Consider the following 25,577-nt stretch of genomic DNA (forward strand, 5'->3'; position numbering starts at 1 on the left):
ACTGTACAAAATGAATTCTACAGGCTACCTTAATGTTTTGGGAAGATCTATATCAAAATCATGAAGAGGTGTTTCAGTGAATGCTTTTTCATTGACACATACTGAACAAACGCACTAAACCGTGATCATTCAGAAGAGAGATTTCTTTCCCTGGGAAAGAAATCGCTTGGCCTTCTGTTTTAGTTTTCTGTATTCTCCACTGTAGTGCGATCTCAGAGTTGGTATATTTAGCTGAGTGGGTGTGGGGGGCGAAGCCCTCCACTTTGTTTTGTTTGAAGTGGTGTGTTTGTGGTTTGAGGGCAAGTAATTTCTTTCCCAGGGGTGGGGTTGAGTGTGTTTGTTCAGTACGTGTCGATGAAGAGGCGGTTTTCTGAAATGCCTCTTCGAGATTATAATATAGACTCGTTTTAGGCACCTATTTTTTCAATACTTTAATTACTTTATTAATTGTGACATTTCACAGTACTCTTTAGAAAAGCAGAAAATCAATGCATCAAGTTTCTAATAATTGGGACAGGCGGACAGTAGTCTCTCCTTTGATAATCACATCGCCAGAGTAGTCAGGAAATCCTTCTACGTGGCACACCTCATCACAAAAGGTTTCTCATCTAGGAAAAAATAGGTTATTGTTCCCCTCTACTCGTCACTTATTAGACCCATTAGAGAATACAGTGCCCCCTTTTGGTATGTACCTCATAAAACATCTACAACTGGAAAGGCCATAGAAATACCTTACAAAGAGGATTACCGGCCTCACAGATGCCCTACGCAGACCATCTCAAAAACCTCCAGCGTTACTCAGTCGCATATTGCCTACTCATTCCTAGCACATCATCTTCTTAACACTTACCTCTGCAATCTTCTGAGTCAAAGACTAATTTTGCATGGCTCCCAATTGAAGTGTCAGCACTCGAAATGTCAAATGCCAACAAACTGCGGGGGGGGGGGGGGCTAAAAACCCAGGAAAACAGCACATCTCTGATTACTCTACTCCTTTAAACTTCCCACACTCACCAAACTTGTATATACCAGCTCATAGATCACCAGATCACCATACTTCAGAGAAAAAGAATATTCTGAGAAACGGCAATTAGTATATGTATGTCCATTTTTCAGCCAGTCTCCTTCACACCTCTCAACCTCTTACCGCAAGAAATCTGGACAAAGAAATGATGGGGGACAAACCCCCAAAATAGGGACATATTTTAAATATTGCTCTTATAAACTTGGAAAGTTGCTAGCATAACAGGATCTGTCTGAAACTCAAATGTGCGTCATTTAGTGACTTTAATCCTTAGACCATCCTAGTGATTTGTCAAAAAACACTTTTTTTATGAAGAGCAGACAAAAATATGAGGTAAAAATCTAGATATTCTGTGAAAATCTGTACATTTTAGAAGTATGATTGTTTCAGGACTCACTGCAGTGGGTTCTGACATTTGAAATGGTTACAGATTTGCATTAGTCCTAAACATAGGGCTCTTCTTGGAAGATTCTTCAGCAGACCATTGCTGTAAAACAAAGTGGACCAGGACAGTAGACAAGGATCAGCAGATGAAAAAAGTAGTCTGGAAATGGATCACAGTCCAGGAGCAGTGTCCCAAAAGATCAGGTATGCAGTTCTTACAACCTATAGCAACACAGAGTGAAACTGTGTACTGACAAGCATGATGTTCCTGGGGTGGGGTGCTGATCTAGACTGCGGCTACCAGCAACTAGAGTGATGGGATTATATTCAGGATTGAGCTGTACTCAAAACCCTAAAAGGCAAATAATAGTTTCAGAGATGGCAAAGTCCACCCACTTTTTCGGTACACCTGCCACATAAGTGTCTGACAGTTATGCTATTTGTATTGGTACTACTTTCCTGAGTGCCATTGCCACACTGTGTAGTGTATAAACGATTCTGCTCATTTTTCACATGCCATATATGCCAACACCAAAGGTGGTATGACCATAAACCAATGTTGAGTGGCACTGACATTTCTGAAGGGTGACATGACATAATAGTGAGATCTGGCCACTCACTGGAGGTGTAACTTTGTAGACAGCAAAAAATACAGTGCTGAATCTGCAAGCAGAGCAATGGGGTGGGGGTCATGGGTCTTGTTAAGTTATTCACTGCATCAGCCATTTCTAATTGCCTCACAGTAACTCCATTTGCTGCGTTACCTTCCTGACTAGATCTATCACATTCTCCATGACATTCATAAAGCTCGTGCTTTCTACCAATACAACTCTGTGATTACTATTCTCCCTTGCTCACTACTCCACAGAATGTTTATGCTGTTTCTTTGTCCATGGAGGAAGTTGCCTTTCAACATCAGTGGATTTCAACTTTACACAAGTATTGTAAAGTTCAATGCCAGAGACTCTGGAGCAGGAAGATCAGAAGGTTGTGAGTTCTATTTCTACACCAAGTACTTGGATTAGAACTTCAAATATTGACCCTGTAGTGCAGTATAAAGGAGATAGTACACTTGAGTATGCCATTGATAGTACACTTGAGTATACTATGCACATCGATGGAATGTCGATCCAAGGTACCATCTGCCTGAGTTTGTGGTAGCTCAGGTGGTTGTTAAAGATTCCATGGTACTTATTGAAAAATGAGCAGCAGAAGATCCCTGACATGGTTAAATTTCCCCTTGTCACTATGAATTCCACCTTGGCTCTCTCCTGAAAAGGGGAAGGACACTGGGCCTAGTGGGACTAACCCAGTCAACAAATGGTAAATAAAATAAGCAAGTATCTTACAAGATGACGCACACTTCTGCATCACTGGTCAAACTGCAAGTCTTTTTGTACGGGAATGCTGTGGTTCTTGCCTACTTCACCATACTACATTACTGCCCAAGTTATCTGGAAATTCTAGTACCATACATGTTAGGTACTTGTCTTGTGGCCCACCAGTTGTTGTTTACTCAGTCTGCAACTACTGATTCCATGTGTCCTCTGCCACAGTATGCTGATAGCACTTCTTTTGATGATGGTTTCAAGATCACCAGTTAGCACATAACATTCTGAAAGTAAATTAAATATTCTTTAAGCAAATAAACACCTGCACAGGCACTCACTTATAAGACAAGACTGTTACACTTGAAGGCAATGATGTAACACAAATAACAAGATTAATATATCTAGCTTGCAGCTGTAGTACCCATGTGCATTTACTACTCCTGAATATAGTTGCTGGAATATGTCTGTCCAGTCCTGACAGAAACCTGTTAGAAATGGTTGGGGGAGCAGAACTGACACTATTTTACTATGCACAGGTACATAAATGTATTCATTTCTCTTTTCGTTTTGCAGCTAAACTTTGGAGTACAAGACACTGACAGTTACAGAGTAAATGGCTGATGTCCACTGAAATAATGCACTAAGTCTTGCAAGTAGATACTGACTGACTTCAGTGGAAGCAATTCAGATCTGGGAAGTGAACAGGAGCTATATCAAGACCCACATTAGGATAATCCTCAGATGATGACAATGACACACTGGTGACACCACTTTCTAGAAGACCACTGGATAGCAATAAGGACCATAAAGTACAGAGTAGGTGAAACTATACACACAGACACATCAATGATGATCTCTCACTGACAGTGCTGCAGGCCTGGTTATAACAGGCACTCAACATGCTGCTTGGAATGCGACTCACATGCTACCATCAAGCACACAGATCTTTACACCACATCCAACTAGCATCGTTAAAGAACAAGTTAGCCAGCAGTAATGAGCTCCATATCTCTGTAGGCCACCTCATGCAGAGATATGACTGACAGAACTTAACACAGATGATCAAAACACCTGTAAGCACTGCTATGCAGAAAGGATTCTATTATATGAAACTGGGTCTTAGCACACAAACTGTAAACAGAGCAAATGCCTTTTATTATGGCAGCATGACAACATGACAGCTGATGGCATCATTGCAAAGAAAATATCTGCAATACATTACCTCTATTTAGCATGTATGGAGAGGCATAAACTTGTTTTTTTAGGTTTCATGTTTTGAACTATGGAAATTATGTTTTTTTTCATTATTTTTGTCAATATCACTGTAAAGGAGCATGGCAACATCTTGTGTGAGATGCCATTTTGGAAGGAACATTAGTCCCATAAACTGTCCACTGTGACATATCTAGCAAGCCTGCAGAAATATAACAGTTTAAAGGATTAAGAGGAATAGATTTTTATCATTCAAGTCAATCTCTCTTAATATGGGTGCCAAAATGGAGGCTGACCTCTCCTTGTGAAGCTGACATTCAACCAAATTGGCTTTTCCTGTTATCATCACACATATAATTTCAGTTAACTACTCCACATGAATGCATTCTTGTTAGATATGATCACCTAGAACTCCCCCATGTCTAACAAACCCCTTTTCACATCATAATTAATTATAGAACACCCCCCATGCCCACCATGGCCCTTATGTCTCACCCAAGTAGTATGGAGCCCCTATTCATTAGGCTAAACATCATACTTCTAGGGGACTTCTAATACTCCTCCATCAACTGGGAGAATTATACATCCACCAATCTGAATGACCACAGATTACTGGAGTTCAGAAATACCAACTCTCTGGACCAGTTAGCCTGGTCCTCAACTAGGGGAGACACAATCCTGGACTTGGTCCTCTCACCAATATGGGACAGCTCTGTTCCCAACCAACTGTTACTTCCTTCCTAGTCAAATCAGATCATAAATCAGTCATTCTCCATAAGACTGAAGTCAGAAGCATATTCAAATACCCCTGTATTTAGAGATTATGCAAAGGCTAATCTACTAAAACTAAATGCAAAATCCCTCTTCCAACCTGATGATCCCAATGAATCATTCACTCAGAAGTAAATACCATGCCAAATTTAAACATAAATCTCTAAGCTGGAACCCAAATATAAACAGTCTCTACAATAAAAGAAAAAAAAAACTGTATGCAATAATAAATGTAACTCATATAATGATAAAAACCTCTATTGCTAAACTTGACCAGGAACTCCTACCCCTGATCAAAGCTAGATACGAAGTAAAAATAGCCATAAAAAACAACCATAATGCCTTCTTTAAGTATGTTAGACACCTAGAATTGATGTCCAGCACTCCACATATCACATAATCAGACCATGAGAATATAGTCAATCTACCTGCAGACTATTATTAATTACAGATCCATAAGTCTAACCACCCTTATCACTAAGGCTATGGAGAGGATCATTAAGGAATTAATGAACATGGCACAGGTAACCTACAAATTCTTGATTCAAGCTAGTTTGGTTTTTGTCAAGGGCAGATCCTGCCTGATTAACCTGGCTCACTTCTTCAAAAAGGCTAATGAAGAACTGGATAATAAGAGAAAACTGGTACACACCATATATCTAGACCTTGCAAAGGCATTTAACACTATTCCATACTCAGCTATTGTTGATAAACCCTCCCAGCTAAATGTTAATCCCTATTTAACTCAATGGATAGCAAATGTCCTACAAACTGGGCCCAGAAAAATCACAGAAAGCAGCTCTACCTCCTACGTAAAGACCTATCACTAGTGCTGTACCCTGGGGTTTAGACCTTGGGACACTCCTCTTTGGCACATACTTCTCAGAACTCAAAGGTAATGTAAAGTGTTTATGGCTGACCAAGTCTGTAGATGAATGTAAACTTTGTGCCACCATAAACTCTCCAGTGGACACCAGAATCTCCCAAAAGGGATTTTCCCAAACAAATAGATGAAGTCATACAAATGGCCTAAAACAAATGCCAAAAATGTATAACAGTCTCCCCTTCAGTAAGCATGACATACCCTGTAACCATCAAAATGACCACACACCCATGAAAATCAATTTGGTAGTTACGGACCTGGGAAACTATGTCGATAACAAACTGTTCTTTGATCACCATATATCCACTACTGTAAGAAAGTCCTTTTTCATTGCCCAGCTTATTAGTATGATGTCTATGTACAGGCATTCTACTGTATTCAGTGCTTATTAGGATGATTACTGCATATAATGCTCACCTCTGTATGTACCCTGTCCAAATATTAAACACAGCTTGAATGACCAATAGCAATTGCTCACCAAGAAAATCAAGGACCTAAACCATAAAAATTACACTGTCCATCTCAAAGCCTGTGTTCTTGGTACCAACACAGGCTACTGACGGACAATCCTTGTCTCACATGAAGAGCCTCAAAGGAACCTATCCTGAGAGATCTGCTAGACATCCACAAGTCCAATGGTGGCAAACACTTGCTCATGAGGTATTAATGTCTTCTACAACATAAACAGAGCAAGTTGGATGGATGGATGGATAGATGGACAGATGTGTATCACATCTTTGGAATAGTCTTGGTCTCTATATAAAACAAAATACTTTCCTTACACTACTCAAACAATGTGAAAGAATGGATGGGAAAGCAAAATCTAAGCCTGTTTCCTACCTTTCCCGTAACTAGTGTAGTCCAGATTCAGATTTGCTGTATCCAGGATTGTACGTAAGCTTCTGAACCCCCCCCCCCAAGCCTTTTGTGTTGCAGGGAAGCCTTCTAGCTTATCAATGGGAGTGGTAAGCACTAGATAACCTATCTACCACATAAGGAGTGGTTCTGGCCCAAAAATTGTAGTTATTGGCCGTTTGGGCAGTTTTTCCATCTCTCTCAACTTTCTGATTTAAAAGCCCGCATTTGTACTTGTTTCCCCCCTTTCCTGTAACTAATTTAGTCCAGGTACAGATTCTTAGTTTTAGCACTTGAATTTGATTATTTGTGATCAGCATTTATTTAGAACTTGATGTAAGCACTAAATAACCTACTAATTACTACAGCACTCAACCTTCCTCATTATCTAGAGGAAAACAGTTTTGGTACTTACCTTCCTCACTTGCATAGAGAAAAATAGCTCTTGTACTCACTTATCTAGAGGAAAATAGTTTTTTATTCAGGCATGTCCAAGGGTCAGCTCTCAGTGTTCTCTCCTGTCTATCTGATGAATCTGGGCATCTTGGGGCAATGTAGAAATTGCCTCATGTACACAGACAACCCTCTCCTCTTACCACCTAACACTACAACCTGTGAGAGATGCACTTATCTAGCCAAACTGGAGGTAAAGCTCTCTCCAACCAAGACTGAACTTGACAGTCAAGAGGAAAAGGTAAACACTTGCACCACACCACACTTATCACATAGTCTCACTAAATCTACACCACCAAATTCCACACATAAAAATACAAAAACATTCGCGGAGGCTTTCAATAATAATCTCATGCAACAGAGACCTCCAAAGCAGAAATGCAAGCAACCTCTACCCCTAAACACAACCCAAATGACACACAGCCCGCAGACTCAGTGTGCCACTCAACCACAGCCAATAAGGCAAAACAACGTACCCAACACACTAGTCATAGGCGACTCTATAGTCAGGCACACTGATGTCCCACTCACCAGGCTAAACAAGGAGAAGGTTAATGTCAGCTTCCTGTCGGATGCATGGATCTGCCACATAACCCATGCACTCAAGTCACTCCACAACCAGTACAAATATGACTCTGTCATTGCCCATGTTGGTGTGAATGACCAGAGACGTACCTCCCTGGACTACATGAAAAGAGACATGGAAAAGCTCTCCGATCTTGTAGCCCAGGCAGGTATGACCCTAGCCCTTTGTAGCACTCTGCCATCACCCAGAATGATGCGCAGTACAAGGACAAAATGATTGACTTCAACAATTGGCTAAGCTTCTGGTGTCATTCTAAAGGGATCCAGTATCTGTCTGCCTGGGATGACATGGTCGATAGACCACGATGCTTTGCCAGAGATGGCCTGCACCTGTCACCCCTGGGATTCCGGATACTGCCTAAGGTTCTTGCCGACCCTATAGTGCCTTTTTTAGGCAAGGTTCAAATGACAAATTTACCACCGTAACAGGGACAGGCAAGCAAAAACTGACGGTGATGCTACTCAATGCTAGAAGTCTAAATCTCAAAATGCACTCACTCGAGGCACTCCTTAAAATGGAGAACATCGATATCTGTGCAGTGACTGAGACCTGGTTCAATGCTCAGAGAGCACCCCTGCACTACCAGGCTAGAACTCATACCACACTTTTCGGCCATGTAACCAGGACCGGAACATCAAAGGCAGAGGTATGTCCACATTCATTAAGGATATCCACACCTCCAGGCTAGCTGCTCAGCATAATGCAGCCAAGGTTATCCAAGTGCAACTAACTCCGGTCAAAACTGCAATCCAAATTGTAGCTTGCTACGGATCCGCCACCATGCCCCAGGATTCCCCCTCCTCTTTTCTTGATGTACTGGAAAATATTAGGGTTCAACCAAATACCCTAATAATGGGTGATTTAAACTACCCCATCATTAACTGGGAAAACTACTCATGTACCAACTCCTTCGCTCAACGCTTTCTGGAATTCATAAACTCCAATGCCCTGGATCAACTTATCCACACCCCCACTAGGGACAACAATATCCTAGATCTAGTCATTACCAACATGAGTGACCAGTGTTCCACACCTGAAGTCAATGCCTCATTGGTCCGATCTGACCATAAGCTAACTACCCTAGATATCCACATCCTGCCCCCACCCCCCATTAAGAAAACCATGGTAAAAAATTTCTCCAAAGCCAACTTCATACTTAAGACAGAAGTGGTGAACTTCATGGCACCCATGCAGATGGACAATACAGTTACTACTGAATCCTACACAACTGTACTCTATAAGCACTTACACGAGTGTATGGATCGTGCTATCCCAAACAGAACCCAAGACACTATCCTCCAAAAAAAGGAAGCCAATCTGGTGGTCCCGTGCCATAAACAAACTGTACAAAAGAAGGAAGAAACTCTTGCAAAAGAGAGTAAAATCCCATGAGTGGAGGAGCTCCCTGGTCAGACTCAGTAAGAAGCTGTGATCCCTGATAAAATCCTCCAAAGCTAGTTACGAAAACAAAATCGCCACTAATTCTAAAGACAACCACAGAGCATTCTATATCAAGAATCTCAATGGCAACACTCAGATCTGCTCTGAGTTACAGCACAATGGCACTAAATATACAGACCCAACTGATATTGCCAACATCCTGGCAGATAAGTTCAGTGCTAACTTTATCCCCCCCCCCCCACCCCCTAAAGAGCCCATCTCTATACCGGAAGAATGCAAAGTTCCTGTAATTATGGCTGCACAGGTAAAAAACACACTCTCCAAAGCCAAGAACACAGCATCCATGAGACAAGGCAACATCTCAGGCTGCATTCTACACGAACTACAGAACGAACTGGCACCCCACCTAAGTACCATGTTCAGTCATAGCCTCACCTCAGGCTTTGTGCCTGCTGAATGGCGCACAGTGATGGTTATTCCACTCCACAAGGGGGGAGCAACCACGGACCCCGGGAACTACCGCCCCATTAGCCTGACGAGCCTGGTCTGTAAGGCCATGGAACGTATCATCATGGAACTTATAAACAAAGACATTGGTAATCTCCAAACTCTGGACCCCACCCAGCTCAGGTTTGTAAAAGGCAGATCATGTCTCCTAAACCTGACAGACGTCTTTGAAGCAGTCAACAAAGCCATAGACAAGGGTAAGGTGGTTCACACAGCCTATCTAGATCTTGCCAAGGCTTTCGACACCATCCCCCACTCTGGAATTATAGATAAACTCACTAAACTAGGTATACATCCCTATGTCACAAGATGGGTTGCCAACTGGCTCAGTGACAGAACCCACACTGTGAAAGTAGCAGACTCTAAATCTGACTTCAGACCTGTGACAAGTGGAGTACCACAGGGTTCAGTCCTGGGTCCTCTCCTGTTTGGTATCGACTTCTCTGAAGTACAGACTAACACCGAAGGTCTTTGGCTAACGAAGTTCTCAGATGACTGCAAACTAGGAGCCATAATCGAAACTCCTAATGATGTGGACATCCTACAAAAGGGCCTCACGGAGACAGATGCCTGGTGTCAAAGCCATGGCCTCAAGCTCAATGCCAAAAAGTGCATTGTCATCCCCTTTGGTAAAAACTCTGTACCCATGAACTACAACATAGGCAGTAGTAAGTGAAAGCCGAAAAGTGTGATGAGAGACCTTGGGACACAGGTGGACAGTAGTCTCTCCTTTGATAATCACGTCACCACAGTAGTCAGGAAATCCTTCTACATGGCACACCTCATCATAAAAGGCTTCTCTTCCAGAAAAAAAGAGGTCATTGTTCCCCTCTACTCATCACTCATTAGACCCATTATAGAGTACAACTCCCCTTTTGGTATGTACCTTACAAGACATCTACAACAACTGGAAAGGCCGCAGAAATACCTCACAAAGAGGATTACTGGCCTCAAACAGACGCCCTACACAGACAGTCTAAAAAAAACTCCAGCTTTACTCCGTCGCATATCGCCTACTCAGAGGTGATCTCTGCCTAACATGCAAAGCTATGTCAAATCCAGAGCTGTTGGACATGCTCCACTTAAAGAAATCCCAATCCCTCCGAGCTACACGCTCTAGGGACCTAAACCTTGTCACCACAATAAAGAGAACATGCAGAAGGGATAGATTCCTGCCCCAGAGACTTCCCATACTCTGGAATAAACTACCTATCTATATCAAACAAAGCTCCTCATTAGCACTCTTCAAAAAAAATCTTGATGATTGGGAAATAGAAAATTCATCCCAGGGATCACTTCTGTGGCTCTGCCCGACAGGGGCACAGGAAAATAATTTTCTTGGGTGGCAAAATCCAGGGTACCTTTTTGGCTGGGCTTGTATAGGCCCCAGGGCCGATAGCCTAGTACCTACCTATGAACAAATTCATCCCTGGTTCAGCATATCTGTCCCTTATTGATAGGGGTTACATGTAAATGCCCCACCTGCACTTGGTTATTCGTACTTAACTTACAAGGACTAAACATTTCATGGGACTGAATGGCTAGGTGTCTACTGTCAAATAACCTGTAAATGCCTACAAAACCTATTAAGAGATGAAGGGGCCACACATTGTATACAGTAAGCATACAAGTCAAGGTGTATAATAACGCACAAGGAAGAGACTTGATCAAGATGTTATCGAGAAGAACTAAGCTATGTGATGAAAATTAAAACTTGCATGACAATTTTAATGTAACAGGAAAAAATCCATCGAAATGATGAACAGCACAGCAATAAAAATGTGACAGTCTAACAAAAGTCATACAGTCATAACTGAAATAGTGTTTTTGGAATGGAAGGTTAATAGCTGTTGTGTACTAAAAGTCAGTAGCATTTTTTAATCAAGTATCAATTCTATCTTTCTGCAAATGCAAACAGTTAATAAGACTATTGGTATAACAAAGTATGCAAGCTTGTCAAGATCGGTTATAATAGCTATGTACTAAAAGTCAGTAGCATTTTTTAATCAAGTATCAATTCTTTCTGCAAATGATAACAAAGTATGCATGCTTGTCAAGATCAGCATTAAACTTAAAGGTAAAAAAAACAATAGGAAGCTTAGAAATGTGTTCTGTCAGTCTGCCAGCAGATACTAGAAAAACTTTAGTGTATGATAAAAGTCAAAAGCAAATTAAAGGTTAAGTCAATTAAACTGATATAAAATCTCTTAACAGATTTTGGCCCTGAGTTTTCAGACTTCTACAAGCAAAGCATCAATCATATTTTTAAATTACTAAAGCATATACTAAGTTTACATGTCAAATTTTCCATAACCTAACATTGAATGCATGTCACTTTTGATGTCAATGGATGCAGATGTTTAAGTGTCAAGTTCTCAGTCTTAAAGACTTATAGGAAGACTTACTAGCTGCAGCTGCTTTTTCCCTTATGGATGACCTAGGACATTTGGTCTTTTAATGTAACTTGTTCAATGAAATACCTTGCTAAATCCTTTGGAAATTTTACAGTGATGTAGTTAAGTTTATTTATCTTCAGTGTCCCACTGACAGATAGCCAATGCATCACAAACGTATGGCTACTCACATATTAATGCTATCAAATTTCATGGTTCATGAAGGGCCTGAATGGAGTAAATAATGCTGCAAATTTGAGAGGCATGAATCATTAAATCATCAGACACTTCCACCCATTTGCACACATATTTGTTCTTTGATTTTACACAGCTATAGAAAACTGCCAGAACAATTAAATATAATTATCAACTATTTACTTTTCTAGCCAATCAATATTACTTCATCTTTACAGTCTCTCCTGAAAAGACGCCTCTGGCCTAAGTGGGACTAAACCTGTCAACAAAGCATAAAAAATGGAAAACTTTGCAAGATGAACTGGCTCAGATGAAATGGGAAGCTCATAAAGTAAGATGGAGATAAAAAAGCAAAATCTAATTTCCTGCATGTTGATCAGCAGTCACAGACTTGCTTCTAATATGTTCTGTAAAAGCATCTGGGACCATGCCATTATGGTTCTAGAAGGAACACTCACATTAAGGTACATGGTCAGGATTTTTCTGCACAATCCACCAAGTACAGAAACCTTACAGTACAGAAGCCTTAATCTTAGGGTCATTAATCCATTTAAAAATGCTGTACTAAAGACTTAGGCTTTTACAAGCAGAACCGATCAGCAAATAGGAAAGTGTTTTTCAGAACAGTGTCGTAAAGGGGATGGCAAATATTTATGTCAGTTGCTCAGAAGACAGTCTCGCTCTGAAAAACCCGCTATCTTGCAAAATTCAGCTTTTACTGGTGTACAATTATGAAAAATGGACATTGCATCATCAAAAGTATTAAAAATGAAATTTGCTCAGTTAACAAAACAGAATATATTTTGACAAGCAAATAAAGAACCTTTTCCCAAACTCATGAGGGGATTGAAATAATTACTAATATACTGTAACAATGCATTGCTTTTAATGGTATTTTATTCCATGTGTTGAATTTTTAATCATTAATAGGGGGTCAATGAGCCAAACAAGACACCTGGTTTAGCTCTGGCTTGGCTGTTTACAAAAAAGGGTTTGCACATCTTTTAATGTGCCAGATTAGCCCTTCCACTCTTTCAGTTAAAAACTAACATTTTGCAGAAATGATTTATTGTCTAATTTTTGACGAACACATTTCTTTTGTACAGACATATACAGCAGGACTGTGGAAGGTCTGCTTATTTTCCTTATGGTCACTACACTGCAAACATTCTGTTCATTGAAACAAAATGAAAAGGCACTATGGCAGTACAAAGCAAGGACACCTTGAGTAAAAGTGTAGTCATGTTTCCACCTGTGCTGCTGTAAGTGCTTATGGCTAAATTAAAGCTCTTTTTTTTACACTGGTAGAAATGATGGTATATGAGAAACTCAGGATCAAGCCATAAGCAGACATCCCCCATATAGTTTTAATAGCAGAAATATTTCACTGCTATCACCACCCTCTGGCTTTTGATCCTTTACTCATGTAGTTTCCATCCTTGCTTACATTTCTTAAAGAATACATCCTCACACTGGCAATACATCTGTATATCTGCAGACATCAGAAAAAGCTTAGCTTGGTATCAAATTATGGTTGACCATTTTATTTCACACCTGCATCACTCAAAGGCACGTCTCTGCGGCAGAAGGATGGCATTCACTTGTAAAACATCCTATCGATTTTGGCATACATTCATCTAACAGCTTCATGGAGTGGAAATGTGGCTGGTGTCACAGATAAAAATTAGGTATATATTCTTTATTTATATCTGTAATTTACAATGCAAAAACTTAATGCAGAGATAAACATCAATCGGTACTTGAAGAAACTAAAGCACCATGCTCTTTATTTCTCGTTTATAGGCCTTTCCCAAAAATTAAAAGATTATTTCATAAAAGAATGAGAAAACCCATTACGTCAAGTCTTAGGCAGGTTGCAAAAGTCTGTATGATACAGCAGCCCACACTAGTATCTGGCTTTAAAAACTTCTTGTGCATTAGTGTTGGGTAGCTTCATTTTAGAAGATCTCAAATGAATAAAACTCTATGAAAAATAATGTCACCCAAAACTTGGAAATGACATCTCTAGCAGAATAAAAGTGATAAAATTTGGAGTATGCATAATTTAGAAGCACTGGTTAAAACAAGTTCCGCTTGCATAGCAATGACACGTCTTCTAAAAATGCAATTTGCATATTTCCTCAATGCAATATGCAGTAGTCTGTATCCAGAAAGACAATACAGATGGTGCTACTGTTTGTCTAGATGTCTGTAGTAAACCAGTCAAAAGACTGGAAATGATAAACTCGTGGTATATCAAATGAAGAAAAACAATACAGAGGGCATTACTGTTTGTCTTGAAGTCTGTAGAAAATCAGCCAAATGACTGCAAATAATACATTTGCAGTACATTAAATAAAGACACTTTTGAAGAGAGTAATTCCTTAGAATATTTATGAGGATTGTCACACAGTGGTGGGTTACAGAATTACCCACTTTCTTTTCTTCTTCACATACTGGTAAAATCGGGTTTTCCAAATCCTTTCTGCAAAAATGAAAGAAAGAGAATGAAATAGTTGTATATGAACTTAAGATTAACAGCTGCATAATTATTCATTATGTTCCTTCCATCTATAGTAATTACATCACTGTAAAAGCAAATGAATCTGCATGTCTGTTACACTTTCCTATGATTGAGGATAAGAACAAAAAGTACATTAAAATAGTACAGCAGTGGGTATACTTGACATAAAATGTGTTTGTACAGCAAAATTGTTGCTACAGGAAAGTACAGTTTCGTACCTACCATAAATGTAGATGTTCGAGTGTATACCCTGCTGCAGTCATCGCACTTGGGTTATCCTGCCATCAGGCGGTCCCGCAGTCGGCCAGAATTCCAAAGTCTTGGTCTGGCGTCAGTTGCTGTCGCTTCTTCCCTGACATCAGAGTGCCAGGGGTATATCAGAGGCATCCGACACCATTTTCTTCAGTTTTTCTTGCCCCAGATGTCAGGTACCCCTAATAGGTAGGCAAAAATATATGTGTGTATATATATATATATATACACACACACACACATATATATATATATATATATATATATCTATAGCTATCTTGAAAAAAGTAAAACAAAACCCTTAGGCACAAGCAAATACACCACAGAGGTTGTATAGAATAGAGATAAGTTCAGCTAGTTTTAGAGGGGATGGAGGGAGGGCAACCTGGACTGCAGCAGGGTATACACTCGAACATCTACATTTATGGTAGGTACAAAACTGTACTATGTTCATCGTGTTACCCTGCTGCAGTCATCACACTTGGGTAGAATCCCAAAGCTAAAGCTGGGCGGAGGAGTCAAACAGGGTTAGAGGGGGCTAGAAGGCCCTGTAAAACTGCAGTGGCGAAGCCCGCCCTGGTCTTAGAGTAAAGTGGTAAGTGATAACGTTTGGTGAAGGTGTGTACTGAACTCCAAGTTGCAGCTTCCAGAATATCCTTGGTTAATACCCCCCTGAAGAAGGCTGTAGATGTAGCTGCTGCCCTGGTAGAGTAGGGCCTTATGGTAGCAGGAACTGGTTTTCCATGGTGGGTGTAGCAAAAACGTACGCAATGTCCTATCCATTTGGAAATGGTTTGTTTTGAGATAGCCTTTCCTTGTGATGTTGTAGCATAGGATACAAGAAGCTGGTCAGATTTTCTGAAAACCTTAGTTTTATCCAAGTAGTAACGTAGCGCTGTCTGTGAATGTCCAAGGAATGCAGGAGTCTTTCTCCTTTGTTCTGTGGATTTGGAAAGAAGGTGGGTAAATGGATGATTTGATTTAGGGCCACACTGGATACCACCTTAGGCATAAAGGAGGGGTTAGTTCGTAGAGAAACCCTGTCTTGATGAAAAATGAGGAAAGGCTCTACTGCCATTAGTGCCTGAAGCTCTGAAACTCTTCTAGCTGAAGTGATTGCTAGCAGCAGGGCAGTCTTCCATGATATAAACTTTAGGTCAACTGAGAAAGCTGGTTCAAAAGGAGGTAGCGTGAGTTTTTCCAGAACAAAACTGAGGTCCCAAGTAGGTGTTGATGCTCTCCTGGGAGGCCTAATGTTCTTGGCCCCTCTGAGAAACTGCCTTAAGAGTGGATGTGAAAATAAGGGAGGATCCATGTTGTAGTGAGCAGAAATAGCTGAGGCGTGGATTTTAATAGATGAAAAAGAAAGCCCTTTGTGTATCATCTCAGTTAGATATTGCAGAATCTGAGGTATGTCAGGCTGAAGGGTATTTTGGCCTTTAGCTTGGTTCCAGGCGCAAAACCTTTTCCATTTGTCTGAGTAGGCTTTCCTGGTGCTGGGCCTCCTGGCCTCCAGAATAACTTCCATAACAGCTTGTGAGAGAGGAGCTGGCTGGTTGCCTAGGTGATTTGCCATGCAGCCAAGTTTAAGGTTTTGAACTGGCTGTGTAGAATCTGGTTGTCTTGTTGTGTGGGTAATTTGTGGTAGAATCCATGGTGGGCCATGGGCCATATTCCTTAATAGTGGGTACCAGTGCTGGAGTGGCCAGTCTGGAGCAATGAGTATTGTTCGGGGTCTCTCCATTCTGACTTTCAGTAGCACCTTTGTGAGAAGGGGTAGTGGAGGAAAGGCATATACTGTTAGCATTTTCCAACTGAATGAGAGTGCGTCCACTTTCCAAGCTTGTTGGTGAAAAGTCCTTGTGCACAACTTTGTTAACTGATAGCTTTGAGGGCTGGCAAACAGGTCTATGTCTGGGAGCCCCCACTTTTGAGTTATCATTGCGAATACTTGTGGATCCAGTTTCCATTCGTGGGGATCCATGATGTTTCTGCTTAGGTCGTCTGCCAATATGTTCTTTTTTCCTGGCAGGAATTGAGCTTGTAATTGAACTTGGTAAGCCAGCGCTGTGTTCCACAAGGTCATTGCTTGCCTGCATAGAGGGTAGGAGTGTGTGTCCCCTTGTTTGTTTATGTACCACATTACTGTGGTGTTGTCTGTCGTTATGATAAGCTGTCCTGGATGCAAGAGGTCCTTGAAGGCTGTCAGAGCATTTTGTACAGCTAGCATTTCTTTTTGACTGATGTGCAGATTCCTTTGATCTGCTGTCCATAATCCATGAACGCACCGTTCTGCTATGTGCGCCCCCCAGGCATAGTCCGATGCATCTGTTGTCATAGTTTGCCTGGCTGGGGGTAGGGTGAAAGGCTGACCCTTGTTGAGGTGACAAGCCTGTGACCACCATAGAAACTCCTGTTGAAGGCAGGGAATGAGAGTTATCATTGTTTCCAAGCTGTGACTGTGCTGAGTCCATACGCTTTTTAGGTACCATTGTAATTTCCTCATATGCAGTTTTGCAAATGGTATTAGCAGTATGCAAGATGCCATGAAGCCCAAGGCCTGCAGAATTTTTCTTGCAGAGAGTTGGGTCTTTGTTGCCATTGTTCTGAAGTATTGAGTTAATTGTAGTTGTTTGTCTGGCATCAGATAAGCCATCTGGGCCATTGTATTCAAGCTGGTACCCAGGAATGTCATAATTTGTGAGGGCACTAGTTTTGATTTCTGTTTGTTTACTGTGTACCCTAGGCAACTTAGAAGATGTCTTACAAAAGCCAGGTGTTGTAAGAGAATGTCCTTGCTTTCTGCTTGTATGAGACAGTCGTCCAGATATGGGTATATTTGAATTCCCCTCTGTCTGCAGTATGCAATTACTGGTGCCAGGCATTTTATGAAGACCCTGGGCGCAGTAGATAAGCCAAAGGGCGGTGCAGCGAATTGGTAATGGGTTGAACCTGCAATGAAATGGAGGTATCTTCTGCAATTTTGTCGGATAGGGACATGCATGAGGTCCAACGTTACTAGCCAAGCTTTCTTGCCCAACATGGGAAGAAGCTGCTGTAGTGTTAGCATCCTGAATTTGGGTACTTGCAAGAAAGTGTTTAAAATTGAAAGGTCCAGAATGGGTCTCCAAGCATTGTCCTTTCTGGGGACTAGAAAGAGCCTTGAGTAAAATCCTTGGCCTTGCTCCTGTGTAGGCACCAGTTGGATGGCTTTCATGTCCATGACAGCTGTAATTTGTTTTTGTGCCTCTGCCCATTGATTTTGTGGCAGGTTTGGCATTCCTTTTATCCTTGGCAAGGTGTGGAAATGGAATCTGTATCCGTGTGAGATAATGTCGAGGACCCATTTGTCCTTTTTGACGATGTGCCAGTTGTCTGCAAAAAGTGTTAATTTTCCTCCCAAGGGGGCTGCCAAGAGGGTTTTGCTTGGCAGTTTGATGTTTAAGTCATTGTGTTTGCCTTCGAGTGGTTTGGGATCCGTCTTCTCCTCTCTTCTGTGTTGAAGCGCCCCATTGGGGAGGTTTGTAAGGGATTTGTGCTTGTCCTCTGCCCCTTGGGCGCCTGTATTTACCCCTCTGTGGCCTGTCAGAAGCTGGAAAGGACCAATTTTTTGTTGGCCAATTTCTGCTGAAGCGTGGGGGCTGTACCTGTAAGAAATCTTTGACCGTCTGCATAGATTTTGCCTTATCTTCCATTTTCTTTAAAACCTCCTCTGCTTTAACCCCAAATAAAACATCCTGGTGTAGGGGTGCATCCAGTAACTTTGCATTAACATGATCAGGCAGAGATTGTTCCTTTAACCAAGCATGCCTACATATAACAGACCCAGTAAGAGCTGCTCTGGAGGAAGCTTCCAAGGCATCAAAACCACATTGTAAAGTATGTTTGCCCACCTGTTCAGCTGCATGCAACAGATCTTGCATTTCTTTGAGTTCAGACTGTTGAGGGAGCGTGCCCATCTTTTGTTTTATTTGAGACATAAGGAATTGCTGGTACTTAAGCATGTGAAACTGACAATTTAGTGCTCTCATAGCTAGAGTAGTAGAGGTGTAAACCTTTTTCCCCCACCTGTCTAGTGCTCTGGAGTCCCTTTCCGAAGGTACAGGATTTTTAGCCATAGAAGCCTGGAAGATTGTCTCTGGATCAGCAGCAGGGCTTTTGTAAAGGAATTTGTGAGAGTCAGGCACTCTATAGTATCTATCTGGTTTGGCTGGAGCAGGAGGCAGAGAATCTGGATTTAAAGTAGATTCTAAGAAAACATCATCTACTATGTCCAAAACAGGGGGGATAGCAAGAGGTCTGTGCTGGGGAAGTAAAAGAAACTCCCGGAGCCTTTTCTTTGAGTCAGAGTAGTCCTGACCTTCCCAGTGGAAATGTTCCCTCACGGTGTGTAAGGTTTCCCCAAAGGAGTAGTCTTCGGGGGGAGAAGCTGAGGGAATTGAGTCTTCAGCATCAGAATCTTCATAAGGGGGAAAGGAGTAATCCTGTTCCTCAGAGGAGCCTGAGGAACAGACACCTGATCAGAGGAGGCATAATCCTCCTCTTGTCTAGGCCTTTTGTCGGGGTTGGGAACCCCTGATCAAAGAAATCAAATCTTCAGCCATTTTAAGCATCTGTTTCTTAGGCATAGGGCCTTGACCTGGAGACTGAAGAGTAGGCTTTTTTGGTTTTAGAGGAGTCTTAAGCTTAGCATAAGATTTAATGGTGAGGGTAGTCAGTCTGAAGACACCTTCAGAAACCGAAGGTGTTTCTGCAGCACCGGCTTCCCCTACTGCGATGTCGTTGGTTTGGGCCTAAGGAAAAAGGCTGCGTCGGCCTAGAAATCTCTGCTGGGGGATCCAATGTGGCCTGGGGATCCAATTCAGTGGTAGCCAGGGGCTGCGTGGGCGCCTCACTGAAAACTGGAGAACCGGCGACCGGGCCAGCCGAGGCCTCGGAGTCCGGCTTGGATGTAGGCTGCCTGTCCCTATCCTTGCGTTTTTTATGCACGCCGGTAGTTGGTTGCTCCGACGGCATAGTGTAATTAAATTTTCTACCAAAGTAGTGTCGTGCAAAATCAAAGCGACACTTTATAGTTCACTTATTGAACCTAGCACAAAACCGACAACCAGTGACGTTCGTGGTCTGGACCTAGGCAAGGTATACAAAAAGAATGAAAGTCCTTATGAGGTATTTGCTTCCCACAAGAAATGCAATTGTTAACTTTTTCTGACATCGGACTGAGGCAAGAAAAAGTTCCCCAACGGGGTACTTAGCTTTGAAGACTTCGGACTGAAATTCGATTCGAAAATCTCAGGAGTCGGCCGACCGGCACTTGCGAACTGCTTCTGCTTCGGGCACCGCGCGGCAAGAAAGACTGAAGAAAATGGCATTGGATGCCTCTGATATACCCCTGGCGCTCTGACGTCAGGGAAGAAGCAACAGCAACTGACGCCGGACCAAGACTTTGGAATTCTGGCCGACTGCGGGACCGCCTGACGGCAGGATAATCCAAGTGTGATGACTGCAGCAGGGTAACACGATGAACATCTTGTATTTGCCTGTGTATTCAGTGAAGAACTGAAGGATAAGATAGGAGGTGGAACCAATAACAGTCATTGGTACATGTAAAAACATCAAGGGGACAGTGGAAAAAGATAAATTAGACTTGAATAATAAAAATATATCTAAGTATACACACAGTAAACACTGTAAATAGATTATGAAGGACCTAATATTACAGCAAGTATTATGTGAGATGAGTGAAGTAGTGTATCTTGCATCTTGTTTGGTTTGAAACAGTTTTTATGCCAGGAAAACAAAGATGATTATGCATAGAATTTATGAATATTATTGATGTTGATATTAAGAATGACAATTTAAACAATGCTCTTTATAAGCATTCACATTTAAGCAAAAATTTTGAAAGGCTTTTACTTTTCTATATATTTGCGAAAGTGGATTGCAATGGAAAATAAATTTAAAATAGCAAAGTAAATGCTTCCACAGACCACGTATGAATGACCGCATCTCCATTGTTAGTGTACTCTAAATAAGATCTTCTAAGTTGTAATTTATTTAATGCTTTGCAAGGTTTAATACATATTTTAGCAAATTAGTAAAATAATACTTTCTTATTTGAAACATTAACTTGTTTTACTGAACATGTGACTTAAGCAGTTTGTTTTTGGATGTGAAAATTATTCTAATAATGATTATGATAAAATCTCATGAGATTTAAGAGATGAAAATGCTTAATTTAATAAAATAACAAGTTCCTGTGGCAAGTGGTACAGCTTTTGTTTTTAATTGCAGTTCACATAAGGTTAACCATACTCATCATATACACAGAACCAGAGGAATGTAATGAAGATATGAATCTCTCTTGCAACAATGACCATCTTTTCCAGACAACTGCTATTATGGTATTGATGGAGAGATACACTGGAAGAACTTAAGAATCGGCAAAATCGCAAGGATCCAGCTATGAGCAGAAATTAGTTGAATCAGGCAGTTGTGTTGGCAAGTAGCTATGTAAAATCCCATAATTTTGAAATAAAAAAAATGAGGAAAACACATGGTTAATCCATAGGCATAGCAGAAAGGACAAATACCAAGACGTTTAACTGGTAAAAGCAGCCCTCCTCTATGAAACACGAGAATTTGTCTTGAGCGTTTTGCATACAGGGAAGTGCAGGTAAGTACCTTTAATGTCCACAGTCCCAAGACAATCTCTTGCATAAGCAAACCACAAGTAGTACTGACAGTGTTAACATGCTGCAGTTTCTTTGAAGAAGTAGAAGTTGAGGAGATCTACAGTGGCCCTTTACTGACCATTTTTTCTTGTTACTATGAATACACTAGTAAAACCCCTTTTTCTTTCTCAGCCAAAGGTACAGGAGTTGCAGCACAACAGTCTGGTCTTTATTGGACTAAGGGAAGAGACAAGTACTCCTGATTTCCTGGAGCATTTAGAATAGATCTTGGATGTGGAACTGCAGAGGTTGCATTGATGCACTATTAACACTTCCCTGACTGACTAATCTATCTTTTAACTAAAAAAACAATAACATATATACCCCCTTCCTCTTAAGAGATTTCAAGGCAGGATGAAAAGGATACTATTTATTTTATTTATTTACTTATTTTACATTTGTTGACCGGGCTAGTCCAGCTGGATATATGTCCATTTTCAGTGGAGGCCCGGGGAGAAAAGCTCCAACGATATTACAGATAATTCACAGCAACAGTCAATACAAGGTCAAAAATAATAACACATTGAGTCAGAACATGTGATATACATGCAAACAGGCATAGTCATCGCAGGAAATTACATAAACAAAGTTTAGTAGATATTCGCTATACAGATTCTAACAATAATTTTTTTTTTTTTTTTTTTTACATATGTCTATAGGATGTTGTGTGAGGAGGAGTTAAGGAGGAAAGGAAAAAGAAAGGTTAATCTGGGTTGTTACAGGAACAGAGCCAGTGTTTATTGAGATGTGTTTTCAGCTGTTTTTTAACGAGTGGAAGACTAGATAAAGATGAGATATCAGATGGCAGTTTGTTCCATATTTTTCCAACAGAGTTAGAAAAAAGGCTATCACCTGCAGAGTTATTGGGTATGGTAATATTAGCCAGTAGTTTTGTTTGATGAGCGTAGGTGTTTCAAGTTATTATAAGGCGTAATGAGGTTAGAGAGAATTGGTGTTTTCGAAGGCTGGTATAGAATTTTGTGAGCAGTTAAGAGCTGCTGATAAATCAGCCTGTTAGGAAGTTCAAGCCAGCCTAGTTGTTTTAGGTTAAGACAGTGATGAGTTCTGAAGAGGGATCCTGTGGCAAATCGAGCAATATTATGGTAAGATGTCGCAAGTTTCTTGAGGTTATTTTTAGAGAGATTGGTATAAATAGTAGAAGCATATAGAAGGGTAGAGATAAGGTGAGAACTAGCTAAGGTGGTCCGAGCTTCAGGTGTAAGGAATGGTTTGATTCTATAAAGGGAACCAATCTTTTTGTTTATTACTTTTATTGTGTTGTTAATATGAGAATCAAAACTGAGATTGTTGTCAATAGTTATTCCTAATAGTTTTGTAGTAGCATCAGGAGAAATCAGAGTGTTATCAGAGGAAGTAATAGAGAAATTAAGAGAGCTTGATTTGTGGGTAGGTGAGAACAATAGTAACTTTGTTTTCTTGGGGTTGAGGAGTAGGCAACGGTCAGAGAACCAGTGTACTAGAAATAAGCCAGTGGGTTGTACCAAAATAACTACCTTGATGAGATCATCTTTGCTGTTGTGGTTTAAATTCCCATGTCTCTTGCTTTTTTGCCTCTACAGTTATACCTTATGTGTTTTAAAAAAAACTAATAGGCAACATTTTGTAAGAAAATTTGTGGGATAGGAAAGTGAAGCATTCAAGTCACATTCTCCATAGTTTTTGCTTCTAACTTCTGTAACACATTTGAGAAGGGGAGACCAACATAAGCTTTGATCAAGATGCCCAAGTCAATGTGGCACCTTTGACATCACGGAAATACTGTGTTTTGAAAAATGAACATTTTCTTAAGAAAACACCAGAGAGAGCTGTCTCGAAGTCAGTACCTCAGACCTACTATACCATTCTTCATTAGTATAGTGGTAAGTATTCCTACTGGTCATGGGTGACCAAGGTTCAATTCTCCAATGGGGAGGCAGTTTGTTTACTGGCAGTTGGTGCAGAGGTTAAGGTTGCTAGCTTTAGTACCTGTAATACATATAGGGTTTGATTCCCATAGCATTCAGATGACCAGACATCACTGCTCACCCATGAAAATGGAATGTCTCCAGTGGGCCTATTTGATTAACAAATAGGAATATATTTTATTAATGTACAAGCCAATCTAATTAGCTGTTGCTGCTTATTCAGAATTGCTCTCTCTGAATAAAACAGCAGCAATGCCTTGAGGCAGGTCAGAAATGAGGGACGTTTTATCCCCAGTGTCAGCATCTACTCCAAGGGAGATGCATTTTAGTCTGAATAGGGCAGGGTTGTGTCATCTTTCTTTGGGCTGGACAAAGGCTGAGGAGGACTGGGTGCTTTTTTCTGTTTCTATTAAAATAGTAATCCTTAAAATAAAAAAATAAAAAAACTTTTCAGGAACTTGCAAAAGTCTGAAGAATTGTTTGCATTGCAAGATACTTTTGAACAATTTAGCTCAATTATAAAGTAGCAACAGAATGATATCAAAAGGCTGGAACACATATTCAGCCCCTAAGCACATGACAGTTAGGAATCAGATATCAAGTTCATAGGTTGCAATGTAGGCAGAGAAACAATTAAGTTATTTGCTAATGTGCAGCCCCTGGATGTCTCATAAAAGTCAGTAAGACATTGAACTGTGACGGCCTATTTCAGCAGCAGCAGAGGGGGCCCTTGGAACCAAAGATAAAAGACAAGTTATTTCAGGACTGTGTGGAGCAATGTCTAGAGAAAAGGACTTCTTCAAGACAGCATAATTTCAACATCAAATGCCTGTGGAGCAATGTCTAGAGAAAAGGACTTCTTCAAGACAGCAAATTTCAACATCAAGATACTATTTTAACAACCACATTAGGAAATGAAGCTATCTGTTACTTCACTGTTTCCTCTCTAGTAATCCCCTGTTGAGGTACACAAGCAATGTGCAGAAACTTTGAATTAGGGTAGACATCATAATACTAAAGAACAAACAAAACGACCAAAACTAGTGATAAAAAAGGAAAGAAATAAGTTTAATCTACTCATACACACTAGTGTCTCGGCTTTACAGTCTTCCAGGAGATATCAGTACAAAAAATCACACACTTTACATAGCACCATTAATTAAACAATTATATAATAAAAATGAACTCATTACAAAAGATACTTCCAATTGCATTCTTGGTTTAAACCGAAGGGTGTCATAGTATTATACTTTAAAATAAAGATAGTTTCTTTATATAACTTATTCTTCAAATTATTAGCACCAATAGCTTGTATACGTTACAAAATATATCCTTTTAGACATGTATAAATTCCCCCATGGACTGAATTAAAATGACAAGCTGTAGGGCTATTTTGTTATTCCTAATATCTCTAATATGCTCCTGCAACCCGATTTTAAAACCCCCTTTAGTTTCACCAATGTAAAAAAGGTTGCAGGAGTACCTCAAGGCATAAACTACACCCATTGTGTTGCAAGTATATCCTGCTACAGGATTAAATCTTAAACCATTTATCTTACTAAAGGATCTAACTATATAAGGACAAATGCCCAAGTACCTAGTCTGCCAATACTATCACCAAGACTTTCTTTGGGTATGGAGAAAGTTCCATGTACTAACATGTCTCTCAAGTTACGACCTTTAAAAGAAATCAAGAGACTGACATAAATTCACAATTTCATGTCTGCCTTCAACAAGAAAAGTCCCAAATTGTTTAATATATTCTATAATTTCACTAGACAATACATTTAAAGTTGTAACAAAATATATGTTTTTCTTATTGTCATCATCACAACTATAAAGCATATTTTTATCTTGATTTCTATTTTTATTTCTATTTTTATCTCCATAGCACTTTACCTGTGCCTTTTTATCTATACCACACAGTTTTTTCAAAGCTCTTTCAATAATTTCCATACTATACCCTTTTTGCATGAACATTTTGCAACTATTTATTATTTCCTTCTCTAAGACTTCTGGTTCACTACATAATCTACAAACTCTGACAAGTTCATCGTACGGAAGACAACTGAGTATATGGTCAGGATGGCAACTGCGGCCATCTAAAAAATGACACCCATCATCAAACGTTCTATGTATGCTTGTAC

General features: G+C 40.4%; 1 protein-coding gene across 1 annotated transcript in view; it reads right to left on the bottom strand.

Annotated features, from left to right (window-relative positions):
• Positions 1-13,523: 13,523 nt before the first annotated feature.
• PKP3 (plakophilin 3) overlaps positions 13,524-25,577 on the bottom strand; it is a gene marked incomplete in the record, with an annotated part of 642,311 nt that continues 630,257 nt past the window's right edge. Inside the window, 1 exon segment of the mRNA XM_044082669.1 lies at positions 13,524-14,480. Coding sequence (XP_043938604.1) covers positions 14,445-14,480 — 36 coding nt within the window.

The sequence above is a fragment of the Protopterus annectens genome, chromosome 9.part0 (assembly GCF_019279795.1).
Source record: "Protopterus annectens isolate FY-2018-M chromosome 9.part0, PAN1.0, whole genome shotgun sequence".
Classification (NCBI taxonomy): domain Eukaryota; kingdom Metazoa; phylum Chordata; order Ceratodontiformes; family Protopteridae; genus Protopterus; species Protopterus annectens.